A 23,242-nucleotide genomic window follows, 5' to 3' on the forward strand; every position below is an offset into this window, starting at 1 on the left:
ATACATTCCTCACTCGTGAGCATTCTCCTTTTTGCAACAGTCTGATTTATGGTCCTGTGCATTTTGTCTTTCACACCCTTCTTTTATTCCCTTTTTATTCATTGTAATGAATTTTAAAATGAGAGATCTCCTGACATAATCTACAAAAAATCCAGCTGACAGGCTGCCCAACAATGTGAATGTACTTAATGCCTCTGAACCATATACTTAACGATGGTTAAAATGGAAAATCTTATTTTATGTCTATTTTACTACCATAAAAAATTTCCAGCTGACAGAGAAATACAATGGACATTGTTTATTACAAACAATTAGAATCCCTACTATGTGCTGGGTGATGGGTTAAAGAGTCAGGAAGTGGGTGGGGCCTGGGCTAGAAAATGAGTAAGATGTGTTCCCTGCCGTCCAGGAGCACCCAGACTTGCTGGGGCAGCAAACACATACTCTACTAATTGAGCTCCGTAATTCAGGATGACACACGTTGTAATAGACACATGTAGACTGACTTGATGCAGGCTGAGCAGGGCCTTGAACGTTATACTAGGGAGTTTGAATTTTAACTCCTGGTAATTGGAGGCATGAATGATTTTAAAGCCAGGATATGACACAAACAGATTCATTCAGTTCCTAAGGTTTTATCACCCCGTCATCTGCTTTGTGTAAAGATCAATGGCTGTGACAACTTTAATTTTAAAAAATTGATTCCGCACAGAACAGGCTCATATTCATGTGTTTGTGTGCTCAATCGCCTCAGTCACATCTGAATCTTTTCGATACCATGACTATAGCCTGCCCGGCTTCTCTGTCCGTGGGATTATCTTGGCAAGAATACTCAAAAGTGAAGTGAAAGTGAATGTCACTCAGTCGTGTCTGACTCTTTACGACCCCATGGACTATACAGTCCATGAAATTTCCCAGGCCAGAATACTGGAGTGGGTAGCCAGCCATTCCCTTCTGAAGTGGACTGCGACTCCCTACTACAGGGGCTCTTCCTAATCTAAGGATTGAATCCAAGTCTCCTGCGGCTCCTGCATTGGTGTAGGTGGATTCTTTACCACTGAGCCACCTAGGAAGCCCTCACAATCATGTATCTCCTATTAAATATATTTATGCTCAAGAAAGAAAGATTTAACTTTGATTAAGTCTATCAGGAAGACAAGCAAATGCTGTGTAAGAAATGTTCTTGGAACACGGAAAGCTCAGAGTGCCTGAGAGAGTCAGGGAAGGCTTTCAGAGGAAGTGGATTAAGGGAAAGAAGAGGAAACAGGGAAACTGGAGCATATAGATGAAGGACGGGGGCTGTGGGTCAGATGCCAGAGGGCTTTGTGTGCTAAGTTGAGGGGCCTGAATCTCCTCCTCACGGGTGATGGTGAACCCTCATTTGTGTGTGTGCTCAGTTGGGTCCGGCTCTTTTCGGCCCCATGAACTGTAGCCCGCCAAGCTCCTCATGTCCATGAAAATTTTCAGGGAAGAATGCTGGAGCGAGTTGCAATTTTCCTCCTCCAGGGGAACTTACCAACCCAGGGACTGAACTTGCACCTCTTGCATCTCCTGCACTGGCAGACAGATTCTTTATCACTAGCGCCACCTGGGAACCATCATGGGCTCCGTTAATAAGGATGATTCTTGGACTGCAGGGAGATCAAACCAGTCAGCCCTAAAGGAAATCCACTGGATATTCATTGGAAGGACTGATGCTGAAGCTGAAGCTTCAGCACTTTGGCCACCTGATGTGAAGAGCCCACTCACTGAAAATGACCCTGATGCTGGGAAAGATTGAAGACAAAAGGAGAAGAAGGTGGCAGAGGATGAGATGGTGAGATAGCATTGCCGACTCAACAGACATGAGTTTGAGCAAACTCTGGGAGGCAGTGAAGGACAGGGAAGCCTGGCGTGCTGCAGTCCATGGGGTCGCAAAGAGTGGGACAAGACTTAGGGACTAAACAGAAGCAGTGCTTACAACTTGCCAGACACTACTCTAATAGCTTTATCAATACGGACTGGCTTAACCCTGACACTCGGGAAAGAGCATGGCTACATGGTTTAGATCACTTGGATGGCCATGTTGATGATGGTGGCCAGAACAACGGTTGGGACACTTGTTGCTGTTGTTCAGCAGAAAGACAAAGGGAGGGATGGAAAGGCTGTGGTGGCTCTGAGAAATGATTAAGACTAAAACCATCAGTTATTTATTGGTTGGGTAATGGAATTGGTGCAGAAGAGAATGGAAGCTGGTATGAATCTCAGCTTTTTGGCTTCAGGGCTGGAGATATGAATATACTAACAGGTAAAGGACTGATTACTCTGTTTTCCTTTCTCAGAGGACCTGCTGAAGTCCCCCAGAGCCCCCTACTCTCTCACAGATTATACAGAAGTGAGTTTACTCTCCAAACATTTGGGGATTTCTCAGAAATCTTTCTGTTACAGATTTCTAGTATAATACCGTCACGATAGGAGAATATCCTTCGTGTGCTTTCAATTCTTTTAAATTTGTGGAGGTTTGGAGTTTTTTGGCTCAGATTATCTTGGTAAATGTTTCTTTTTCACAGAAGAGAATGTGTCTTCTGCCATTGTTGGCTGGTTTTATAAATGTCATCAGGTCAAGTTGTTTGATAAGTACTCTTCAAGCCTCTTATAAATTTGATAATTTTCCAGCTCCTTGAGTTGTAAAGTTCTCTATTTCTCCTTTCAGTTTTATAGTCTCTTGATTGGTACCTCTGTACAGTCAGGAGTGAGTGAGTGAGTGGCAGTGAGGCTAGAAGGTTTGCGTGGGGGCTGAAAGAAACGTTTTTTCTCCTTAAATTTACTCTAGAACGCAGACACAAAATGGAAATCGCTATGTATGCCAGGAGGCCTAGTGGCACTCAGGATAAATGCAAAAACGTAAGGGAGTCCAGGCGAGTTGGCAAGGCAACTGGTACTCAAGCCAGCCAATCGGTGAAAGTCTCACCTGCGGGGGCGGGGATTATATGAGAGCCAATAGGACGTGAAGCAGATGGTCCCACGGACCAATGGCTTGGAGGACGGGGCGGGCTTTTAATGAAGGGACGGCGGTGGGAAAGATGGCGGTGGCCCTGGGACCCTTTGGGTGGTGGCGGCGGTGGCGGCGGCGTTTGTCGGCACGGGAAGTTTCCAGGATGTTGCTCCTTCTCCTTTTGCTAGGGTCTGGGCAGGGGCCACGGCAAGTCGGGGCGGGTCAAACGTTCGAGTACTTGAAACGGGAGCACTCGCTGTCGAAGCCCTACCAGGGTGAGGCGCCGGGGGCGAGGTGGTCGTGCACGGGGAGGGCTTCGGGACCGGAGCTTGTCCGTAGAGGCGGGGGCGGCGAAGGGCTTCGTGACCCCGAGGAAGCTGGCGGCGGTGGGTGGGAGCCCGTGGGGACTCTGGCTGTGTTCGGGAGCCACGGATCCTAAGAGCAGGGGTCAGCTTTCTCTCTCTCCACCCCTCGGAATTAGTCCTGGAAGTTTCCAGCAGGTCGAAGCAGGGTTCTCAGATGCCACTGGCGCCCGGCGTGGATGAAGGGGATTTAGAGATGGACAGGTGGAATGTGGGCAGGGGAGAGAACTGCGAACGGTGGACCATGATTGAGGGCCACTAGCAGTGAGCTGGGCTCCTGATGGAGCTGCGGATGTGCGAGAAATAAAGCATGAGGCAGAACTGGGGTAGAACTTGGCCGCACTGAGAAGATAAAATTCTGTTGTCAATGAGGACACCTGTTCTTCTCCAGTCCGGGAGCCCTACTGATGAAACACACCTAGCTTTGGTGTGTTTAGTGTACATAGGCCACTAGGCACAACTCATCAACCAGCAAATTTACATGGTTAGCTGCAAAGAGGACCAAATCGGTGCAGATGGCTTAATTTGTTTCCCTACTGGAGGATATGGGGACAGTATACAAACAAAAACACAAAGCATAAGAGAGTATACTCTGCTGCTAAGGGGGATCGCTTATTCCCTTAGAGGATGTCTCCAGTGCCTTCTCCTTGCTAATACTGTGGGTAACAGACACAGAGTTCTCACTTGCAAGGGGCTGATAATCTGAGGTAAGGGGGAAAGTAGCTTCTCCTTCAAAGAAAGAATGTGGTTAAGCCCTAGAGCCCCAGAGAGTCAGGCTCTTTTTGGTATAACTGGGGAAATTTTTTCTTTCATGGTGCTAAAGTTTACTCACATATAAAATGGGGAACAATGAATCTGAGCAGTGGTTACTGTGGCATGGATGAAGTGACGGCTCTGATGTGCTCTAGGGTCTTCACCTGAGACAGTATTTGTGAAAAGAAGGAAGGTGGTAAGGAGTTAAGATTTGATGAGTGACAGGAGGTGGGACCTGAAGCAGGGCGGAGGATGACTCCAGCTTTCAGAGGGTCCATGGCGGTTTTCCAGATGGCTTGGGGTTGAAGAGAATGAACTGATCTACTTCCTCCCCGTAGGTGTGGGCACAAGCAGTTCCTCCCTGTGGAATCTGATGGGCAATGCCATGGTGATGACCCAGTATATCCGCCTTACCCCGGATATGCAAAGTAAACAGGGTGCCCTGTGGAACCGGGTGGTAAGAATCTTTCTCCCTCCTGTGTTGGCGACCCAGAAAGTACTAAAAAAAAGTTCAGTGGCATACTGACTTATTCTCAGTCCCCGCCCCCACCCCCGCATATTCTGTCCTCTGTGAATATGAAGTATTTTCATTTCAGAGATTATGATGACATTCATATTGAAATCAGATATTTAGGGAGATGATCTCTCTTCCCGTAATTATAGCAAATAATTGGTTTTGATTCAGTTTTCTGAAATGTCTTTAGTTCCTGATTGACCTGATAGTGTTACTTTGGAGGATAATAAGTCAACTCACATTTAATTACTTTGCTTTATAAAATGAAAAACTACTCTTAAATTTATCCTATGCTTCATCCCAGTATCCCTGACCCCCTTCCCGCCCCCCCCCCCTTGTTATTTCCTTTTGAGTTGAATTTTAAATTTTATTTTCATGTAAAAGCCACTTTGAGCCCTTGGTCATTTTATTTGTCCTTCTCTGGGCCTTTTCTAGCGACATTGTCTTCCTTGAGGTATGGCGGCAAGAAGTGAATGCAGTATTCCTGGTGTGGCTGCACTGTGATTTGGTACAAGTGTAAGATGATGCTTTCTTTTCGGTTTCCAGGGCTCTTTGCAAATCTTTTATGATCACTTTACTTTGGGGAGTGACCTTGGCATTCTTGAATACTCTCTTTTGGGTTCTCAGAGGCTAAGAACTTACTTTCCCATGGTTTTTATCATTGGTTGTGGATAAGTGCATCTCAGAAGAAGGAACAGTTTCTTGTTCCTGCTTATTTTATGTGGCAGAGAATTCTGAAGCAGAGAGACGAGAAGTTTCTGTGTGAGCTGTTTGTACACCCTGGCCCCTTAACCCAGATTGCAGTGCTGAGCTCATTCTTGGACGGAATGCAGGGCAGTGTGTTCGGATAGAAGAGGTGGAGGGCTGGCAGCTGAAAGACTTGGGTTCTCAACCTAGCGGTCTCACAGACCCTCTGTGAGCCCTGGCAGTTATTTATCCTCTCTCAGTTTTCAGTTTCTCCAGCTGTCAAATGAGCTTCATCATATTGCTTCTACTTGCCCACTAGGGTCACTGTGAGAATAAAATAAGGCAATAGACGTGAAAAAGCCCTGGAAAGTTAAGATGGTTACAGAAATGCGCTGTTGTTTGTTACATGTCTGTTACAGGAGTCACTGATACAGGTCTATGGATTATCAATGATTCTGTCCAAGGCTTGATGCTTTGCTGTTATCTTGCTAGCTGTCTCTGTGCAACACTTTTATGTAGCAGTGATTCTAGTCTAGGATCTAGTTATCTTGCTCTTCTTCAGATGCTCTGTCACCTACATTTTGTGTTACCTGACTGTCAGAGTGAGCCTTAGCATTGTTCCTGAGTTACTTGAATAGGATGGATTTGTTTGAGCAGTAGTGCTCCAATTTGGTTGTCCTTTGGGGTTGGTGGCTGGGTCCCACCCCCAGAGATGCTAATTTAATTAGAATGGGTACATCTTGGACGCTTGGATTTTTAAAAGCTCCCTCGGTGAATCTGACGTGCAGCAAAGTTTGAGACCCACTGTTAGACATAACCCCGAGCAGGGCTGTATAGCATTGAACTACACGAGGCCAAGGGCAAGAGCGTCGGACCCTTCTTGGCTCAGTGTCTTCCCAGAGGCGTAATACTTAAGCACTGGCTATGGGGGCAGCTTCCTGCCACTGAATTTCACTCTTGCCCTGAAATCAAAACGAAATAGCGGAAAGATGAGAACCCAAGATGACAACTGGGGGCTTGGCTTATCAGAGGAGGGGAAGCTATTGGAGATTTCAGGGTTCTTTGGTGAACTCAGAAGTGTCCACACCCCTTTTCTTTTGACTATGTACTAATACTAGTCCCAGAAATTGAAAATGGAAGCTGAAAATAATTGTTGCTCAAGAGCCAGAGCAATCTACTGGGTTTTTTTGTTTGTTTTTGAACAATCTACGTGGAGGGCCTCTGCCTGAACTGGCCTATCTGCTCTTCATTCCCCTCGTTTTTCACGCTGAAGCCTAACTAGGAGCCTCTCTAAACCAAATACTTACTCTAGTTTCTCTTTGAAAGTGTTCAACTGTTTAGAACACTGAATTATCCACTTACTTCTGTCTCTACTTTTTTTTTCCCCCCAAGGTTTTGATACAAAGTTCAAAAGAAAAACAGGAGTCTGTTTAGTGCCCACCTCCTTCGTGTTTTTCCACCAGAGGCTGTCTCTGGGGCTGGGGGTGTCTTCTTCGGTGGATTTCTGCTCCTTGGCTGAGGGCCTGACACTGGTGGGGGCATAGCTTATCCCTTCTCGTGGGAACTCTGGGTTGCCCCTCAGCTTGGCATAGGGCCAAGTCTAGCTAATTAGAGTTGTTTGTAGCAGATGTTAATTATTCCTGGAGACCTTTGCATGATGACTAAGGTTATCTTTTTCTTTTGTAATGAATGAGGCTTTGACCTTTCTTGAGATCCCAGCTTGTTAGAGTCGTTCTCTCACAGGGGTGATCATAATTGCAGATGAGTATTAATTCAGCCACCTCTACCCTGGACGCTGAGATCTTTTGCTGGGCGGGTACAGGATCACAGCAAGCTAACATGAAGTGCTCTCGTCTTTTCAAACCTTGGGATGCTATCCTGTTTCTGTTGGGAGATGGTGACTGATCGGGAGGTGTGTTCACTTTTCATATTAAATACCGCATACAGATAAATGGCTCAATCTGTTTAATTTTACTACACAAACCCTTAGCAAGTCTTAAATTTTGGTTCTGCATCTTAGCCTCGCGTGCCCCGCGTTTGTGTTTCCAAGTCCGTAGGCCGTGGATGAGGGCCCGAGGCCTGGTGTCTCAGGCTCCTCTCTGACTGCGGTGTCTCTTTCCCTCTAGCCGTGTTTCCTGAGAGACTGGGAGTTGCAGGTGCACTTCCGAATCCATGGGCAGGGGAAGAAGAACCTGCACGGGGATGGCTTGGCCATCTGGTACACCAAGGATCGGATGCAGCCAGGTACTGGGACCCTGGGCTGCTCTTGGGGGGGTGACAGGCCTGCTTTTTCACGCCCTCTTCGTGAGACGGGCACGACTTCACAGTGCCAGCGTGTTCCCTCTCCCTGGATGTTTGGATGAACACTGGCCTGGCTAGTCTCTAGGATGGGGTCTGAGTCCTAAAAGCAGCTGACCTTGACTCATCCTGGGATGGTTTCTTGTGTATTGCTTACTTCCGCTTTCTCTTTGAAACTTCGCGGCCCAATTGGCTGAAGGAAAGCACTGGCCCTTCCAAATACTGACGCTGGGCATACTGGTTTCTCCTGGGCCCGAGTAGAGACCCATCTCAGAACTCCTGAGTCAGGAGAAAGAAGAAGAGTTAGCTGTTTTTCCTTTTTGTATGGGAGGCTCTGCTGCAAGTATATGACAAACTGAGCTTGATCTGACTTGGTCTCTTCTGCAATTAGAAGCAGAAACTTGGGAATTCGGTTCACTCGGGGGCATAGTTATCAACAAGTGTTTGTGAAGCAGAATTCTTCAGGGGCACCTTAGCAACCAGGTCAAATCAGGGAGCAGCTGGAGTGCTAAGCAAGGAGACGCTGGCCTTCTCTCTTTCCCTTTAATGACAAACAACTGCAGGTGCTTACTGAACGCTTGTTACAGGCTGAGCCCTTCACGGGGCGTTTCTACAGCTGTGTCCTCATCTTAAAGGGACGCCTGGGGGTCCTTTGAATCTCACTTTTTCCTCCATCACAGTGATGTATTATTCCTTTATCAACTCTTGGCTTGGTTTCACTGTTGTTCATCATCTGTTCTCTCTCTCTAGGGCCTGTGTTTGGAAACATGGACAAATTTGTGGGGCTGGGAGTATTTGTAGACACCTATCCCAATGAGGAGAAGCAGCAAGAGGTAATGGCCAGTGTCCTAGCTTAGGTCAGCCACACTGAACTGACCCCACAGCCCTTTGCCTTAGGAATGTTGTTCAGGCGGGAACACGGAAGAGGACGTGAGGGGTTTGGTTCTATTTTCTTAGTCTGTTGCACTTCAAGAGTTAATGTCTGTGTCAGTTTTTTTTTTTTTTTTCTAGAAGAGAGTTGTTCATGGTGCACAGTCTTGGGAGTGGTCCTCGTGATGAGGGCTTTTCGGTGTTAATCAGTGTCCTCCCTCGCGCTCATTGGGAGCCACTAGACTCGAGCATGCGTGGCCAGGTGGTGCTGTGGCTCCTAGGCCAGGCGGGCTGAACTGTGTGCCTCCGCTCCCCTGACTTCCTGTGTCGCTGCTGAGCTCGCTTCTGCAGCTGCTCCCCCGTCACCCGTATCCTTTCCTTCTTCCTCTTCTCAGACCTTTCCTCTAGGAAAGGCTGTAAAAGAAACTGATGAAATCTCAGCATTTCGTTGAAACCTGGTAGAGGATCCAGTCGACTTCTCTGGTAGCTCAGTGGTAAAGAATCCGCCTGCCAGCGCAGGAGACACGGGTTCAGTCCCTGGGTTGGAAAGACCACCCAGAAGAGGCAGCCTACTCCAGTATTCTTGTCTGGGAAATCACATGGACAGAGGAGCCTGGCGGACTACAGTCAGAAAGACTTAGTGAAGACTTAGAGTCAGAAACGACTTAGTGACTAACCAGCAACAGCAACAGCAGTCTGGCTGTTAGCAGAAGCATCCTGTGCTTTGTTCGCTGACCATAGGGTTCTCTAGTACTTGCTTATACCAGCTGCAGGCCTGTGTGCTCTCTCCGCCTGGTGACTCTGCCAGCAGATGGTGGGAAAATGATTAGGACATGTTGTTGCTGGGTATCCTATCACCAAATAATATTTAGCAAGAAAGGCACGATTAGAAATGGAAGCAGAACTTAGTTTTTCCCCAAAAAGTTCTTTATGAAGAATTTCAAACGTATAAAAAAAAATTGGGTGAACAGATCATTGTCTATGCAACACCCAGATTCAGCAGTTTTTCACATTTCCATAGAGAGTTTGGCTTAAAGGGGGTAGAAAGTGAGACCTGAGTTACAAGGGGAACCTTTCGTTGTGGGTCAGTTAGAGACTTGCTTCTCAGTGTCGCTTCTGGGCTCTTCTTCAGCCTGCCCGACATCAGCCACTGTTGAGGTGCCTGGCCCGGGAATCAGTGAGCGAGGTCTGCGTGGCCCTTGCGCTCGGTAGCTCTGGCATGTGAGCGTGCTAATGGGGGCTCTGCGGAGGTCCTCTTGGAAGACCTGGCAGGAGCATCTCACTGGTGGGGGGCCTTCCTCCAGGAAGTGATATTGACTTTGAAATCTGCAGAATTAGATCAGATTAGATGCAGATAGAAAAGCGTATGTTAATGTGTTGAAGTTAGAGAAGGGACAGTGAAAGTGACGGGGACAAGGCGGGGTGAGAGAGAGTTGAGGCTAGAGAGAAAGAGGGCCCTCAGTCTCCCCGTGTTCCAAGGCCGCCCTTCACCTTGCGTTCTTTGCTGCTGACGCTCTTCTGTCCCAAGCGCATTCCTGGGCCACTGTGACTGAGCGGCGTCTCCTCGGGTGGCAGGTGACCTGACTGTTTAGACCAGCAGCAGAGCTATTTGAGTGTAGGTGACTCGCCCTCACCATGCACACGGTGGGGCGAGTTCTGAAGGGTGGTGTGCCTATCAGGGAGTCTGGAGCTAAAAGTATTTTAGGGGGTAAGTGCACTAAAGGATCTTAATGAGGGGGATGTCGTGAGAAGGGTTTGCAGTCCCGCTGAGGAAATAGTGGTGGTTAGAAATGTATCTGAAGCACGCATGGGCTTTAGGGCTTGACTAGAGTTTTACACATGGCTCTCTGTTTCTCCCAGAAATAAATCATTCACGCTCTCAGCTTCCATTTCACCATCAGTCAGGAGTCATTCTGCTTAAGAGGGCAGATCTGATGGGCCTTGTTTTGTAAGGAGAGTAGATGTTAACCAAAAATATCAGTTTCAGGTGGTTAAAATTGGGACTTCTTTTCTGCCTCAGCTGCAACTGCCCTCGGAATTATCTGCAAAGCATTTAAAGCTACTGCTCTCCAGACCCCAAGCTCAGAGAGTCTGATGGGCAGCTTAACCTTTTCAAACATCTCTAGGTGAGTCCCATATATAGCTGGCATAAAGGACCCCTGGACGCAGAAACAGCTGGTTGGCGAGTGGCGTGAGCAGCTCACTGCTCTTCTCAGATCAGGCCGGCTTGGAAGTTGAGTTTGAGGTGCTTCCCATATTTTTTTAACGTAATGATTGTTTTTCCTCTTTTGAAACTGGAATAAGCAATAATGTGCCGTGAATTTAACAACACATTCCCTCCAACCTTTATGTTGATGAAAACACTGATCCTTCTTTCTCTCTTCGTTGTTGGTGGAAAGAATTTTTACATTATTAAAAGAACTCTATAACTTTGTAAATTCTCTCATTATACTATTTGGATGTGATTTAGTGGGGTTTGTTTGTTTTTTCTCAGTCCTTGGTGAGGCAGTGTTTTCTAAGAGACACTCCTTTGGAAATTAGGTCCCAGGAATATTGGCCAGCTCTCAGATGTCATTAGGGATTGAGGCTGAGAAGTAGAAATGTATTTCTGCTACAGTTGAATACAATAAGATTTTACATGCAATTTCAGGAGGTTCCTGGGTTCCCCGAAGTAGAACTGTAGACAAGATCTCCTCTTCCACAGAGTTGAACTATGTTCTTATTAACAAGAGCATTCACATACTGAGCTTTCCCAGTGGTTCAGTGGTAAAGAATCCGCCTTCAGTGCAGGGGACGAAGGAGACGAGTTCGATCTGTGGGCTGGGAAGATCCTCTGGAGGTGGAAATGGCAACCCACTCCAGTATTCCTGCCTGGGAAATCCCATGGACAGGGGAGCCTGGTGGGCTCTAGTCTGTTCATGGGGTTGCAGAGAGTTGGCTGCACGGAGAGTGCACAGCACAGCGCAGCATTCCCGTGTGTGGCAGTGAAGGCTCAGACGTGCCTCTTAGCACAGGGTAAGCTCGCAGAAAGTGCTGGCTGTTTGTGTTCGCAGCGCTGAGTGATGTCCCCGGGGACGTTTGCAGACATCTCGGCAGTGCTGCCGTGGCTGCGTGCTCTCCCTCTCCCCTCCCATGCTCCTTGTCTTCACACCTGGGTTCCAGAGAGCAGACCTGGTCAGCTTGCTCAAGTGCAGTGTGGTTTACGTTGGTAAACCTGCTCTGAGAGTGACTCCTGGATGCTGGTTCATAGACTTGTGTTGGTTGGTAACAGAGCTTCCCTGGTTTGACAGTAGGAACAGTGAAGTGACTTCTCATAAATGTGAAATGTTTTATTATTTATTTATTATGAAATATTTCTTTTTTTTTCATTTAAAATGTTCTTTTTAAAACTGGTGTTTATTTTAGATGGCTGTCTTGTCATTGTATTTTAATACAGTTATTGTATTTTAATTGTATTTTAACATATTTAATAGGCAAAAAAAAAAAAATCAAGGAAAAGCAAACCTATTAATCCCCAGAATGTGTTATGTGTTTGGAGATTTTTAGTGGTCCATAACAGCCAGTGGTCTGGGAATTCCTGCTCTAAAAAACATATGTTTGGTTTTGTGTTTACATATGAGCACCTGTAAACAGTGTTTAGGTCTAGAAATTCACTTAGTCTTTGAATGAATGTCTGTTGACCCCCGTTTGAGTGCCGGGCACTGTGCTAAACGTGCTGCGTGTCTCACATCATCTTCATGTGAGCCCTGGGAGCTGCGTGTTGGCCTGCCTGCGTACAGTGCGGAAACAGGATCTCCGAGGTCACACAGGCAGGAGTCGGCGCCTGCAGTGAGAACCCAGGCCTCCCCGACTCCAGAGGGCTGTGTATGCCCCTTCCTCTACCTAGTGAGTCACAGCGAGTGTGCTCTGCACCTGTGGGGTTTTAGCATAGGGTTCACAAGTTCATGAGTCTCTTTTCATTCAAGGTGTGCTGAAGGTACAATAGTACCTTGTAGCACAAAAGGTTAAAAGCACGTCCCCACTCTTCAGACAACCACGATTTGGACAGCAGGCAGAAGCTCCTAATTTTTGGTGGCTCTTCAAAGAGGAATGAAACCGCTACCTTTGCCCAGTCAGGGTGACTCTCCTGCCTTTGGTTCTGGCTGAATATAGGCTGCTTTCCAAGGAAGGAAACTTAGCTTCTGTGTGAAATTAGTGGGTACCCAGGAAACCCTTCAAGAACTCCTGACTGGGCATAGAAGTTAAAGTGGCATTTAAAGACTTATGGTTAATGTGAGGTGTCAAGTTGAAGGCCAAGCCATGAGTTGCTGAAGTGGACAGATTCCAGCTTTGAAGCTGTAGGCCTCTGTCTAGTGCTATATTTCTTAAATTCGCCTGGCACATCCCAATCATCCATAGTGCCTTTTTTTTTTTTTTTAATTAACTACATCAGGTCTTAGTAGCGGCACACACCTCTCTAGTTGTTACCCCAAGGCTGTGGGATCTTAGTTCCCCAACCAGAGATCAAACCTGTGTCCCGTGTTTTGGGAGGCAGCTTCTCAACCGCTGGACCACGAGGGAAGTCCTGCCTTTTAAAAAAGACGTAGTCCCATGCCCCATTCTAAACCTGCTGAATGAGGCTCTCTGACTGTAGTTCCCTCATGTATGCGCAGTTGAAAAGCTCCCCCAGGTCATGGTGAGGCCCAGCTGACCTCTGGCTGGTGCTAAAAAAAGGGTGCCTCACCAGCCTTGGGACCCTTAGGTTAAGGATCACTGTTCTCAGCACTCCCTCAAAAGTTACAACTTAAACTTCTGATCCCAGATACTGGGGTTGATACATCACACAAGCCTTGGGATCACCAGAGCTCCCGAGTGCATTTTCAATCCCTTCTTTTCCCTCATTGTTCATTGAAGTTATGCACTTCGTCCGAAACCCATTTCTGTAAACTGCTGACAACACATTCATAATTCCCTTGTCCTAAATGATAGTTGTAGAAGAGTAGTTTGGCAGCAGTTTAATCATCCAGTGATTCATTTCATTGCTTGTGTAGTCCTGTACATAGGCCACCAGTGGTATAAGAGAACAGCTTGGGGAGCTGGTCTGAGGCTCCCCCAAGACCCTTACTGTAAGACCCAGCATGGTCTGGCTCCCGCCTCAGCTCCCACCAGCCTGTTCCTCACTCATTGAATTGCAGACACTCCTAGTTCTGAAGATGCTAACTTCATGCTTCTTCAGCCCTCAGATTTCTTGGTAGATTCCTTCTGACTGCTTGGTCTCAGTTCAGATGTTGTCTCCTCAGGTATATTTCTCCTCTGTATTATATTACCTATTCTATTTTCATCAGTATTTATCACTGTCTCAAACAGTGATAGACTTTATTTTCTTGGGCTCCAAAATCACTGCAGATGGTGACTGCAGCCATGAAATTAAAAGATGATTACTCCTTGGAAGAAAAGCTATGACCAACCTAGACAGCATTTTAAAAAGCAGAGACATCACTTTGTCAACAAAGGTCCATATAGTCAAAGCTGTGGTTTTTCCAGTAGTCATGTATGGATGTGATAGTTGGACCATAAAGAAAGCTGAGTGGCAAAGAATTGATGCTTTCGAACTGTGGTGCTGGAGAAGGCTCTTGAGAGTCCCTTGGACAGCAAGGAGATTAAACCTGTCCACCCTAAAGGAAATCAACCCTGAATATTCACTGGAAGGACTGATGCTAAAGCTCCAATCCTTTGGCCATGTAATGTGAAGAACCGACTCACTGGAAAAGACCCTGATGCTGGGAAAGATTGAGAGCAAGAGGAGAAGAGGGCGACAGAGGATGAGGTGGTTGGATGGCATCGTCAACTCAATGGACATGGGTTTGAGCGAACTCTGGGAGATACAGAAGGACAGGGAAGCCTGGTGTGCTGCAGTCCATGGGGTCGCAAAGAGTCGGACCTGACTGAGCAATTGAACAACAAGACTGATTGTATGTCTCCTCCCCTGTAATGTCAGCTCCATGAGAGCAGACATCTGCCTGTCTTATTTCCCATTGAGCATCCAGTGTCGGGGACAGTGCCTGGCTCCTACTAGGTACATACCGAGTATTAGAGAAAGGAATGCTGTGGGTTCTACCCCTTGGCCCACAGTAGGGCAGAGCTAAACTGAGCTTGTGTAGGCGTCTCTTGTTGCTGGTGCTGAGAACTGTAGCAGTTTTTTTGGAGCAAAGCTAAGCACCCTTGAACCTCGTGACTTTGCTACGTCTGTCCTGCTGCAGCGTTCCCACGGAGCTCTTTCTTGCCCACATGTTGTAGGTTAGAATAACAATAACTGTTTGGAGACATATGCCATAAGGCTCAATTAGAGGGTAAATGACCCCTTTGGATTAGAGTTAATTTGATAGTCTCTGAAGTGGTGGGATTTTTGTCTTCTGGGCAAGAGCTATAGCCTGAGATGCTGGGCAGTCAAGGACACCTTGAGTTTGGAAGAATCTAGCCATATTTATCACCCTCGTCTCTCTCCTTGCTGCAGAAGTACTGTCATCTGGGCATAGACAAACTCATGGCCTGACCTTTGGACTGTCAGAGACATAAGTGAGGGCTGCTTACAGAAGGTGGTGCTGGGTGTTTTTGTAAGTTGTGAAAGTTTAGGACCCTGTGCGTGTTAGAGAGGTCTTCCTAACAGGCCCCCTTGAGACTCTGATGACAGCACCAGACCTTCCCCTTAGAAAATGTACAAGCACCTGCTTGCGTAGTGTTTTTGCCTACAATTATTTTTGCCTATAATTTTGAGGGGTCTGAGGACTTATGGAATGCCCTCCGTGGACCCTGAAATTCTATTTGGGGATTGAGATTAGTTTGGGGATTGAGATTGGTGCTCTTCCACTGCAGCTGGGTCATAGCTCTTGCACAGATGTTTCTTTCTGACTTGGTCTCCTGTCTTCTGTGCCCTGTCTTGTTTTTATAATAACCTGCTGGACCCTCTCAGGCCCAGAAGAGGCGGTATTCTCCAGGAGTCCAGGTACTCGATTCTTGACTCACTGTGGCCGTCCCCGATCCCCTTGTGTGCCCATCCAGCATTTGCGACTGTTCACAGTCCGTGTGGCCATTGTCTCCAGAGTCACCAGTCTCCAGTTCCGCCTGCATCTTCATCTTGCATGTTGATTGTCTAGAGCGACGAGGAACTCCCCAGAGAAGTGGCATGTCTCGTGTGTCCTGTCCTCTCATCACCCTGTCTCTCTCTTCACTGCCTTAGCCCCAGGCTTGTTATGAAATGGTTAGCTTGTCATTTCTAAGGAAGAATTTGCTCCGCAAGGGCTGCTGGAGAGAGAGGGTCTCCGAAGTAGGTGGGAAGATGGGTGGGCTCCGGGGAGACTTGTAGTAGGAGAACCTTGCCCACTGAGTAGTATTGGGAGAAGGTGTGTGTAGTGAAGGCCCGGAAGGTCTTTTGACTGAAGAGAGTCACCTGTGGCTGGAGAATACCACCAGGCCACTTGGTTCTGGCACTGTCCTTTCTGAGTCCTGATCCACTTCTCATCATATGCTTATAGAATGTTAGAATTTGAAAGGTGCTATCCTAAATGGAAAGAGTTCCCTGAGCGAACAGGTATTTTCGAACAGAATACTTGGGTGCACCAAATATTAGGTTGGCCAAAAAGTTCATTTGAGTTTGTCCATAAGCTGTTAATGGAAAATTAAAACTTTTTGGCCAACCTAGTACTTGCCCTTGTAGGGGAAGAGGTAGAGCTATGGTGGACATGGACACATACAAAGACGCATAATAAGTGATTTTTCAAGAAGTTTACATGGCAGTTGGTGATAACGTGTTTGTATGTCTGTGTATATATACACACATACACAGAGGGGCTTCCCCAGGGGCTCAGTGGTGAAAAATTAGCCTGTGATGCAGGAGTCACAGGAGACTCGGGTTCAGTCCCTGGGTCAGGAAGATCCCCTGGAAAAGGGCATATTAACCCACTCCAGTATTCATGCCTGGAGAAATCTGTGGACAGAGGAACCTCTGGGCTACAGTCCAGAGGATTGGAAAGAGTTGGACATGACTAACAGCTTAGCACACGTGCATGTACAAAGAAGGAGGAAACCAGTCTTGGGTGGAATGTCAGTGCCAAGTGCTGATCTCTGGCAGGATTCTAGTCAGACCCCAGGGCGTCAGAGGGGCCATTTCGGACCCACCCCAGATGGAGAAGGATTCCTGGAGGCAGGTGCTGAGGCCAGTCACTTCCGGGCCTTGTTCCTCGAGTGACCCTCTGAGCGTGGGCTCTCCGAGGCTGCTAGTGACAAGGCAGAGTGGTCGTCCGGCCTGTCGTGAACAGCTCAGCTTTGTGTGCAGAAGTCCTGTCACTGTTGGCACAGGCGTTCCTGCGAGCTCTTCCTCACCGCCCTCTGCTTTGCCTCCCCTGCCTTCCCAGCGGGTGTTCCCCTACATCTCAGCCATGGTGAACAACGGCTCTCTCAGCTACGATCACGAGCGGGATGGGCGGCCTACAGAGCTGGGGGGCTGCACAGCCATCGTCCGCAACCTCCATTACGACACCTTCCTTGTGATCCGCTATGTCAAGAGGCACCTGACGGTGAGTCCCCGTCCCGGGTGTCGCCCGTCGGCAGTGCGGCTGTCTCGCTCCGCTGCCGGGGCCCAGCCCTGACTTGCCCCCACCGCCTCTGTGTTGTAGATCATGATGGACATCGACGGCAAGCACGAGTGGAGGGACTGCATCGAGGTGCCGGGGGTCCGCCTGCCCCGGGGCTACTACTTTGGCACCTCGTCCATCACGGGCGATCTCTCAGGTACTGCCCTGCGCGCTCCTTACTGGCCCTAACTCAGGTCATGTCTCACAAGACAGGCCCGGGCGTGAGAGCCAGCGGGGCAGAGCTCTGGCAAGCAGGTGCCCACGAGGGCTCCCCTTCTTGCATTCTTGTGCGTAGAGCCCAGATTGCCCAGGCCTGGAGTCGTCTCGCACAGTTGTATCTGGGAGAGGTTTGCTGCTAACAGCAGGCAGTGCTCGCCTCTTCATCAAGCCGGTGCTTCCAGTCTGTGCTCTCCTTTTTCTTGTGCCTGTTTCTGCAGGCAGGTCCCTTCACCCGATACGCTGACTTCCCCTTCTCCTCGCAAAGCTTCTCCTTGACTGACCCCCAAACTCTTTTGTGCTCAGATTTCTTCTTTTTTTTTTTTTAATAAAACCTACATTTTATTTATTTATTTATAGTTGGGCTGCACTGGGGCTTCTCTTGATGTGGCGTGTGGACTGCAGAGCTTGCAAGCTCGGTAGCTGTGGCTCTTGGGCTTAGTTGCCCAAAGACATGTGGGATTTCAGTTCCCCAATCAGTCCTCTGCACTGGGAGTACAGAGTCTTGACCGTGTGCTCGACTTTGGCCGTGTCGGGTGTGCAGACGCCTCTGTAAATTACCAGCGTGGCGAACGCTGCATTCGGACCCGTGTCTCTACCACGGCCCTGCTCTCATGAAAGCCCCCTCTGTTTCTTGGCTCTGCGTGTTTGCTCTTTGTCTTCTCTTGAGCTCATTTGACCGGTTACCCTGAAACTCCTGCCTTACTTGACTTACGTGACATGAGCAGAACCAGGCTCTTGTATCTTCTCTGGATTTTCTACCTGCTTGTTTCCAAAGTTTCTCTTTTATGTCCCTAAGCCTCAATCATGACGTCTTTTGAGGTAAAGAAACTTTTGGTTCTTTTGATTAATATAGTGTATTGTGAATGAAGCTGGTATGAAATGGAACTTTCTTGTGTCAAAACAGAAAGGCAAATGCCCACCTGAAACGGGCAGCATCTACTCGGTCTCAGCTCGTTGTTGCCAGGAGAAACTGTGGGCTGTCCTGTTGTTCAATCTCAGTCCTGGCACAGAAAACATTTTTCCTAATTGAAGGTAAATCCAGTTTGTTTGTTTGTTTTTAACCTGGTTTCACCTGCTAAAGATTCTAAGAGCCCAAACAGCCGTAAACGTCATCCTAATAATAGAGATGGCAAGAAGTCCCGTCCGCAGTAACAACCTAGGAGCACTGAGCACCTCTGCACTCATATCTGTGGCCTGTTAATACCAGTTCCCACTAACAGGAATAAAAGCTTCCTGGAGAATGTGTCTGATGCCAGGTATAAGGTAGCAGATACAAGCTAAAAACTTCCCAGAAAAGCAAAGAAGATATCAAAAACTTGTCGGTTCACGTTAAAGGACTCAGGAGTCCACTTGAATAGGCTTCCCCTGGGTAAGGTTGGTTTGAGTTGAGCATCAGTAAGAGGTTCAGCTTCAGTGTATCTTGTTGCTCAGTTGTCCAGTCATGTCCGATTCTTTGCCACCCCATGGATTGTAGCACGCTAGGCTTCCCTGACCTTCACTGTCTCAAAGTTTTCTCAAACTCATGTCCATTGAGTCAGTGATGCCATCCAACCATCTCATCCTTGGCTGCCCCCTTCTCCTGCCCTCAATCTTTCCCAGTATCAGAGTCTTTTCCAGTGAGTCGGCGCTTCACATCACGTGGCCAAAGGATTGGAACTTCAGTGTCAGTTCTTACAATGAATACTCAGGACTGTTTTCCTTTAGGATTGACTGGTTTGATCTCCTTGTTGTCCAAGGGACTCTCAAGAGTCTTCTCCAGCACCACAGTTCAAAAGCAACAATTCTTTGGTGCTCAGCCTTCCTTATGGTCCAGCTCTTACATCCGTACAGGATTGCTGGAAAAACCATAGCTTTGACTATATGGACCTTTGTTGGCAAAATGGTGTCTCTGCTTTTTAATAAGCTGTCCAGGTTTGTCATAGCTTTTCTTCCAAAGAGCAAACGTCTTTTGATTTCATGGCTGCAGTCATGATTGAAACACAGTGATTGAAACACATCAAATATGTTTGAATCTGTGAGTTTATTTTTTTAATTTTTTTATTATTATTTTTTTTTGCTAACGCTTGAAATACATTTACTAATTAAGACAACCAACAATTTTACTTTTATTTGCATTTATTTTTTGCAGCATTTATTCCCTGGCCATTAGTTTTTGTTTCTTCAGTTTCTTCTGGGATATCTTTTTCTTCTGTGCAACCTCCTCTTCTGGTCTAGGAACAATCTGTTCTTTTTCAGTAAGGATCATCTCAATGTGGCAGGGAGAGCTCATGTAGGGGTTGATCCGACCTGCGTCGCATCTTGGGGGCTTTGTTCACTTGGATGTGCTCAATGACCAGAGAATCTACATCAAAGCCCATAAGTTCAGCATTACTCTCTGCATTTTTGAGCATGTGTAGTGAAAATTCAGCACTCTTTTTGGGCCATCAACCCTGAGTCCGGCCCCACTGTTTGGCCTGTGCACACCTGCCAACTCCACCGTTGTAGCGGCGGAGCGGCACACACTGCTTCTTTAACGTGACGTCCTTCAGGTACTTGGTGGCTTTCCGGATATGCATACCCTTTATGGCCTGGGCGGTTTCACGAGTGTTCTTAAAGTGTACACGAAGATTTGAGCCTCTTGATTTGCATGATTTTGTGGGGTTTTCTGGGTCAAGTGAATAGCGCACCATTTTTAGGAGTCACCTCAGGCCGCTTACCGGAAAAGGAAAATCTGTGAGTTTATAATGTTACTTTAAAAGGGGAGAGAAAAAAAAATGAGCCCCTAACTCCTTCATCCTTCTCTGGTAATTAGTGGTGAGATTCAGGGTCATAGTCACAGGAACTGGTAAGAGCTAGCCACAGTCCAGAAGGGAAGTGTGCTCCAGGCCAGTAGCTGTGCCCTGCTCATGGCCCGTTAAACAGCTGCTGTGCGGCCCGCTCCTCTTTCGGTCACGTGTGTAGCCCATGTTAAAAGGAAGCTGTGGGGCTGCTGTGTCTCCTGAAAGGTCTTACCTGTGATTGGGGCTTAGCTCTTGTATTATCTCTCAATTTTGAAATTATATAGGGGGCTTCCCTTGTGGCTCAGTGGTAAAGAATCCGCCTGCCAATGCAGGAGACACAGCTTCAGCCCTGATCCAGGAAGATCCCACGTGCTGTGGAGCGTCTTAAACCCGTACGCCACAACGACTGAAGCCTGTGCTCCAGAGCCCGTGCTCCGAAACAGGAGAAGCCGCTGCCGCGAGAAGCCCGTGCTGCGGCAAAGACCCAGCGCAGCCAAAAATAAAATAGACAAATGTGTGTAGGTGATGCGTGCTTGTTGATGAAAACTGTATACATAGGATAATGTAGAATATCCCCTGTTACCTGACCTTAGTTTTAGATGAGAAACAAGAGGTTTGTGGTGGGTTGTTTTTTTTTTCAGGTCACTGTGGACTAGAAGCTTGAACCAAGACATTCTTCTCAGGGTGTCTTGAGTCATCCCTTTGTTATTCTGCCTGTCTTTAGACAACCATGATGTCATTTCCCTGAAGCTGTTTGAGCTGACGGTGGAGAGGACCCCGGAAGAGGAGAAGCTGCATCGGGACGTGTTCCTGCCCTCAGTGGACAACATGAAGCTGCCTGAGAGTGAGCACAGAGGTCCCGGGAGAGGGCCCCATGACCGGCCAGGGGGTTGAAGGCTGCTGGGGGCTCGGGGGGCCGTGCAGCCCAGCAGTGGGGCCTGACTTGCCTCTGTTCTTCTCCGGGGCACCTGGGGCACTGGCCCCTGCTCTCTCACTGGTCTCCACGTTACCAATGAGCAGTTCAGGGCTGCTTAGGTTTAGATTTTGGCGTGTGGAAAGGGTATACCGGAGCTCCGGCTCCCAGAAACTGGAACAGCTCTCGGTCCTTCCCTCCCCGAGCGTCCCCCTCCTTCTGATCTGTTTCTCTATTGCTTCCTCAGTGACAGCCCCGCTGCCTCCCCTCAGCGGCCTGGCCCTCTTTCTCATCGTCTTTTTCTCCCTGGTGTTTTCCGTCTTTGCCATTGTCATCGGGATCATACTCTACAACAAATGGCAGGACCAGAGTCGGAAGCGTTTCTACTGAGTGCCCCCCGCACCCGCGACCTGTGTGACTGTGCCCTGGGTGGTGTGGGAGCAGCCGCGCTGACCTACCCACCCGGCCGGGTGGGCCTTCTCCTGTTGCCAGCACCTGGTCAGGGATGCGGCTCTGTCACTGGAGCTGTGCGGGCAGGGACGCTGGCTCCCCCGTCACCTGTGAGGACAGCCAGCTCTGGCTCAGGAAGCCTCCCCCGGGTGACGCTACTGCGATGTGCCTTTTCCCAAGGTCCCGCCACTTGGGAGTGAAGAGGGCTGGCGAGAACCTGGGCCGCCGTGATGCCAGAACCACTGGAAGGAGTTACCGAGCCCAGGCTGCCTTGCTGTTGGGCTCACAGGGCCCTTGGGCTTCACTTGTAAGTCTTCAAGGACTAGAAACTGGTGACGCCTCACACCTTCTGGCCAGCCAGCCACTGGTTTTTGCTTTTTGTCCAAGCCCCTGTCCACCTGAGGCACTTTCCTTGGAGATCTGGATGGCAATCTCTTCCCTGCCTCTCCCTCCTTCCATCATTCTCTGCAGATGCAAGCTGAGCTGGAAAAGACACCTGGCTGCCTGTCCGTTAGGGCCTGGGACTGCAGGACACACTCGGGTGTTACTGACCCTCGTTAGGTGGCCATGGGGAAGGGGCATTCTGCAGGGGCTTGCCACTCTGGCGTTTGTTCTTGAGGGTGGATCTTGGTTCTGTTGGTGTGTTTGTGACACTCCCAGTTAGGCCTCTTTAGGCCCCCGGTCAGATGTGTGAAGTCGAGAGACGCTTGGGAGATGTCACGGGTGCTGTGGGACTAACTGTGAAACTGCTTCACGTTTTGACACCGAATGCAACCTCTACCATGTGACCTGAGGACGTGGAAATGTTTCTGGATGCTCCAGAGCCTGCTTCGCTGCATGTTTTGTGTTCATAACTTTTGGAATCCTACTTAAAGTGTCAAGATGTAAGGAACCTTTCTACTATAGCCTCAGTTTGGATGCTCCCCAAAGAGGAACTCTTGCCTCCCTTTCTTAAGTGATTGGAAATGGTGGTTGTAAATCTGGGAGCAGTGGATCCCCGTCACCTGTGCCTGGAAGAGTTCAATGTTGTTTGAGCAGCAGAGCCTGAGCATCCTCCTCTCTGGGTCAGCCCTGATGCCACTGCCTTACCTGGCGAGGAGTCGGGCACTGCTCGCCTGTGTGCCCTGTGATTCTGTTGCTGACAGGTGGGGCTCTCCTTGGAGGGTCTGGACTCAGCTCTCCGAGCCCTGCGCTTCTGTAGTCCGAGGGAAAGTCTTAATGTGGCTGATGAAAACCAAACGTGACCTTCTGTGTGGCCTTCCTTCTAGGGGTGGGTTTGGCTAAACCTTCAGCCCATCCACCCTTGCCCTTCTGGGATGGGAGAGCCCTCTGCTCAGTGCAGAAGGCAAGGGGGGTCCCCTTGGCCGGTGGGAGGGGCGGTGATTTCTGTTGTCTTTGGCTTTCTCGCATCCTTCCCATGAGCTGTAGGTCTCTCCTGCAGGTGGGGTGACAGTGGGGCCCTCCCGACCTCCCCCATGCGCCAGGGCTTGGCCTTCAGACCAGTTTCTTTGAAACTGAGGAAGCTGATGGCTGTTTTGTGTTTTTGAGCTCCAGGGGAGATTGGATAGACGCCTGTGTTGGGGGCACAAGGCTGGGCTCATGAACTGGCCCGAACTGGGGTGCAGGAGGGAGATCTCCTCATTGAGGAGACCGCACTTGTGTCTTTTGTGTGATTCTAGCTCAGGAATGTTTCGAGGCTCTGAGGAAGGCGAGAAGACGTGAAAGATGGTATACTACCCCCAGCCCCTGACTCGGGGCCAGCCTCAGAGCAACATGTGTGAGGTCTGACTAGTGTAGCTTTTGCTTTGGTTCTTGCCTTCTGTTCTAGAAACAC

At 48.5% G+C, this 23,242-nt stretch overlaps 2 protein-coding genes across 13 annotated transcripts; one reads left to right on the top strand and one right to left on the bottom strand.

Moving 5' to 3' along the window:
• The first annotated feature begins 3,038 nt into the window (after nucleotides 1-3,038).
• LMAN2L (lectin, mannose binding 2 like) lies at nucleotides 3,039-22,652 on the top strand. 12 transcript variants are annotated; one of them, XM_004006158.4, is made up of 9 exons: nucleotides 3,039-3,249; nucleotides 4,428-4,546; nucleotides 7,417-7,534; nucleotides 8,339-8,421; nucleotides 15,408-15,440; nucleotides 16,849-17,010; nucleotides 17,110-17,224; nucleotides 20,770-20,889; nucleotides 21,206-22,652. In XM_004006158.4, exons 1-9 carry the CDS (start codon nucleotides 3,063-3,065, stop codon nucleotides 21,346-21,348), a joined length of 1,080 nt encoding a protein of 359 aa, XP_004006207.2. In that variant the 5' UTR covers nucleotides 3,039-3,062; the 3' UTR covers nucleotides 21,349-22,652. The 12 variants fall into 12 exon arrangements, with proteins under 12 accessions (XP_004006207.2, XP_004006206.2, XP_060269948.1 ...); XM_060413966.1 differs by lacking the exon at nucleotides 3,039-3,249 and adding an exon at nucleotides 5,039-7,202 and having other exon boundaries at nucleotides 3,310-4,546; XM_027967094.3 differs by lacking the exon at nucleotides 3,039-3,249 and adding an exon at nucleotides 5,039-5,119 and having other exon boundaries at nucleotides 3,310-4,546; nucleotides 7,052-7,534.
• Nucleotides 19,403-19,990, bottom strand: LOC106991069 (large ribosomal subunit protein uL22). Its single transcript, XM_015094515.4, is given in 2 exon segments — nucleotides 19,403-19,574; nucleotides 19,576-19,990. Coding segments are annotated over 2 exon segments (537 nt in total). The 5' UTR covers nucleotides 19,956-19,990; the 3' UTR covers nucleotides 19,403-19,417.
• Nucleotides 22,653-23,242: the final 590 nt, after the last annotated feature.

This window comes from Ovis aries, chromosome 3, assembly GCF_016772045.2.
Source record: "Ovis aries strain OAR_USU_Benz2616 breed Rambouillet chromosome 3, ARS-UI_Ramb_v3.0, whole genome shotgun sequence".
In the NCBI taxonomy this organism is placed as follows: domain Eukaryota; kingdom Metazoa; phylum Chordata; class Mammalia; order Artiodactyla; family Bovidae; genus Ovis; species Ovis aries.

Coding starts and splice junctions, on each gene's coding strand:
- LMAN2L (XM_004006158.4), top strand. CDS start 3,063: ATGGCGGTGGCCCTGGGACCCTTTGGGTGGTGGCGGCGGTGGCGGCGG. Junction 17,011..17,109: donor ATGTCAAGAGGCACCTGACG/GTGAGTCCCCGT, acceptor TCTGTGTTGTAG/ATCATGATGGACATCGACGG. Junction 20,890..21,205: donor CAACATGAAGCTGCCTGAGA/GTGAGCACAGAG, acceptor TTGCTTCCTCAG/TGACAGCCCCGCTGCCTCCC.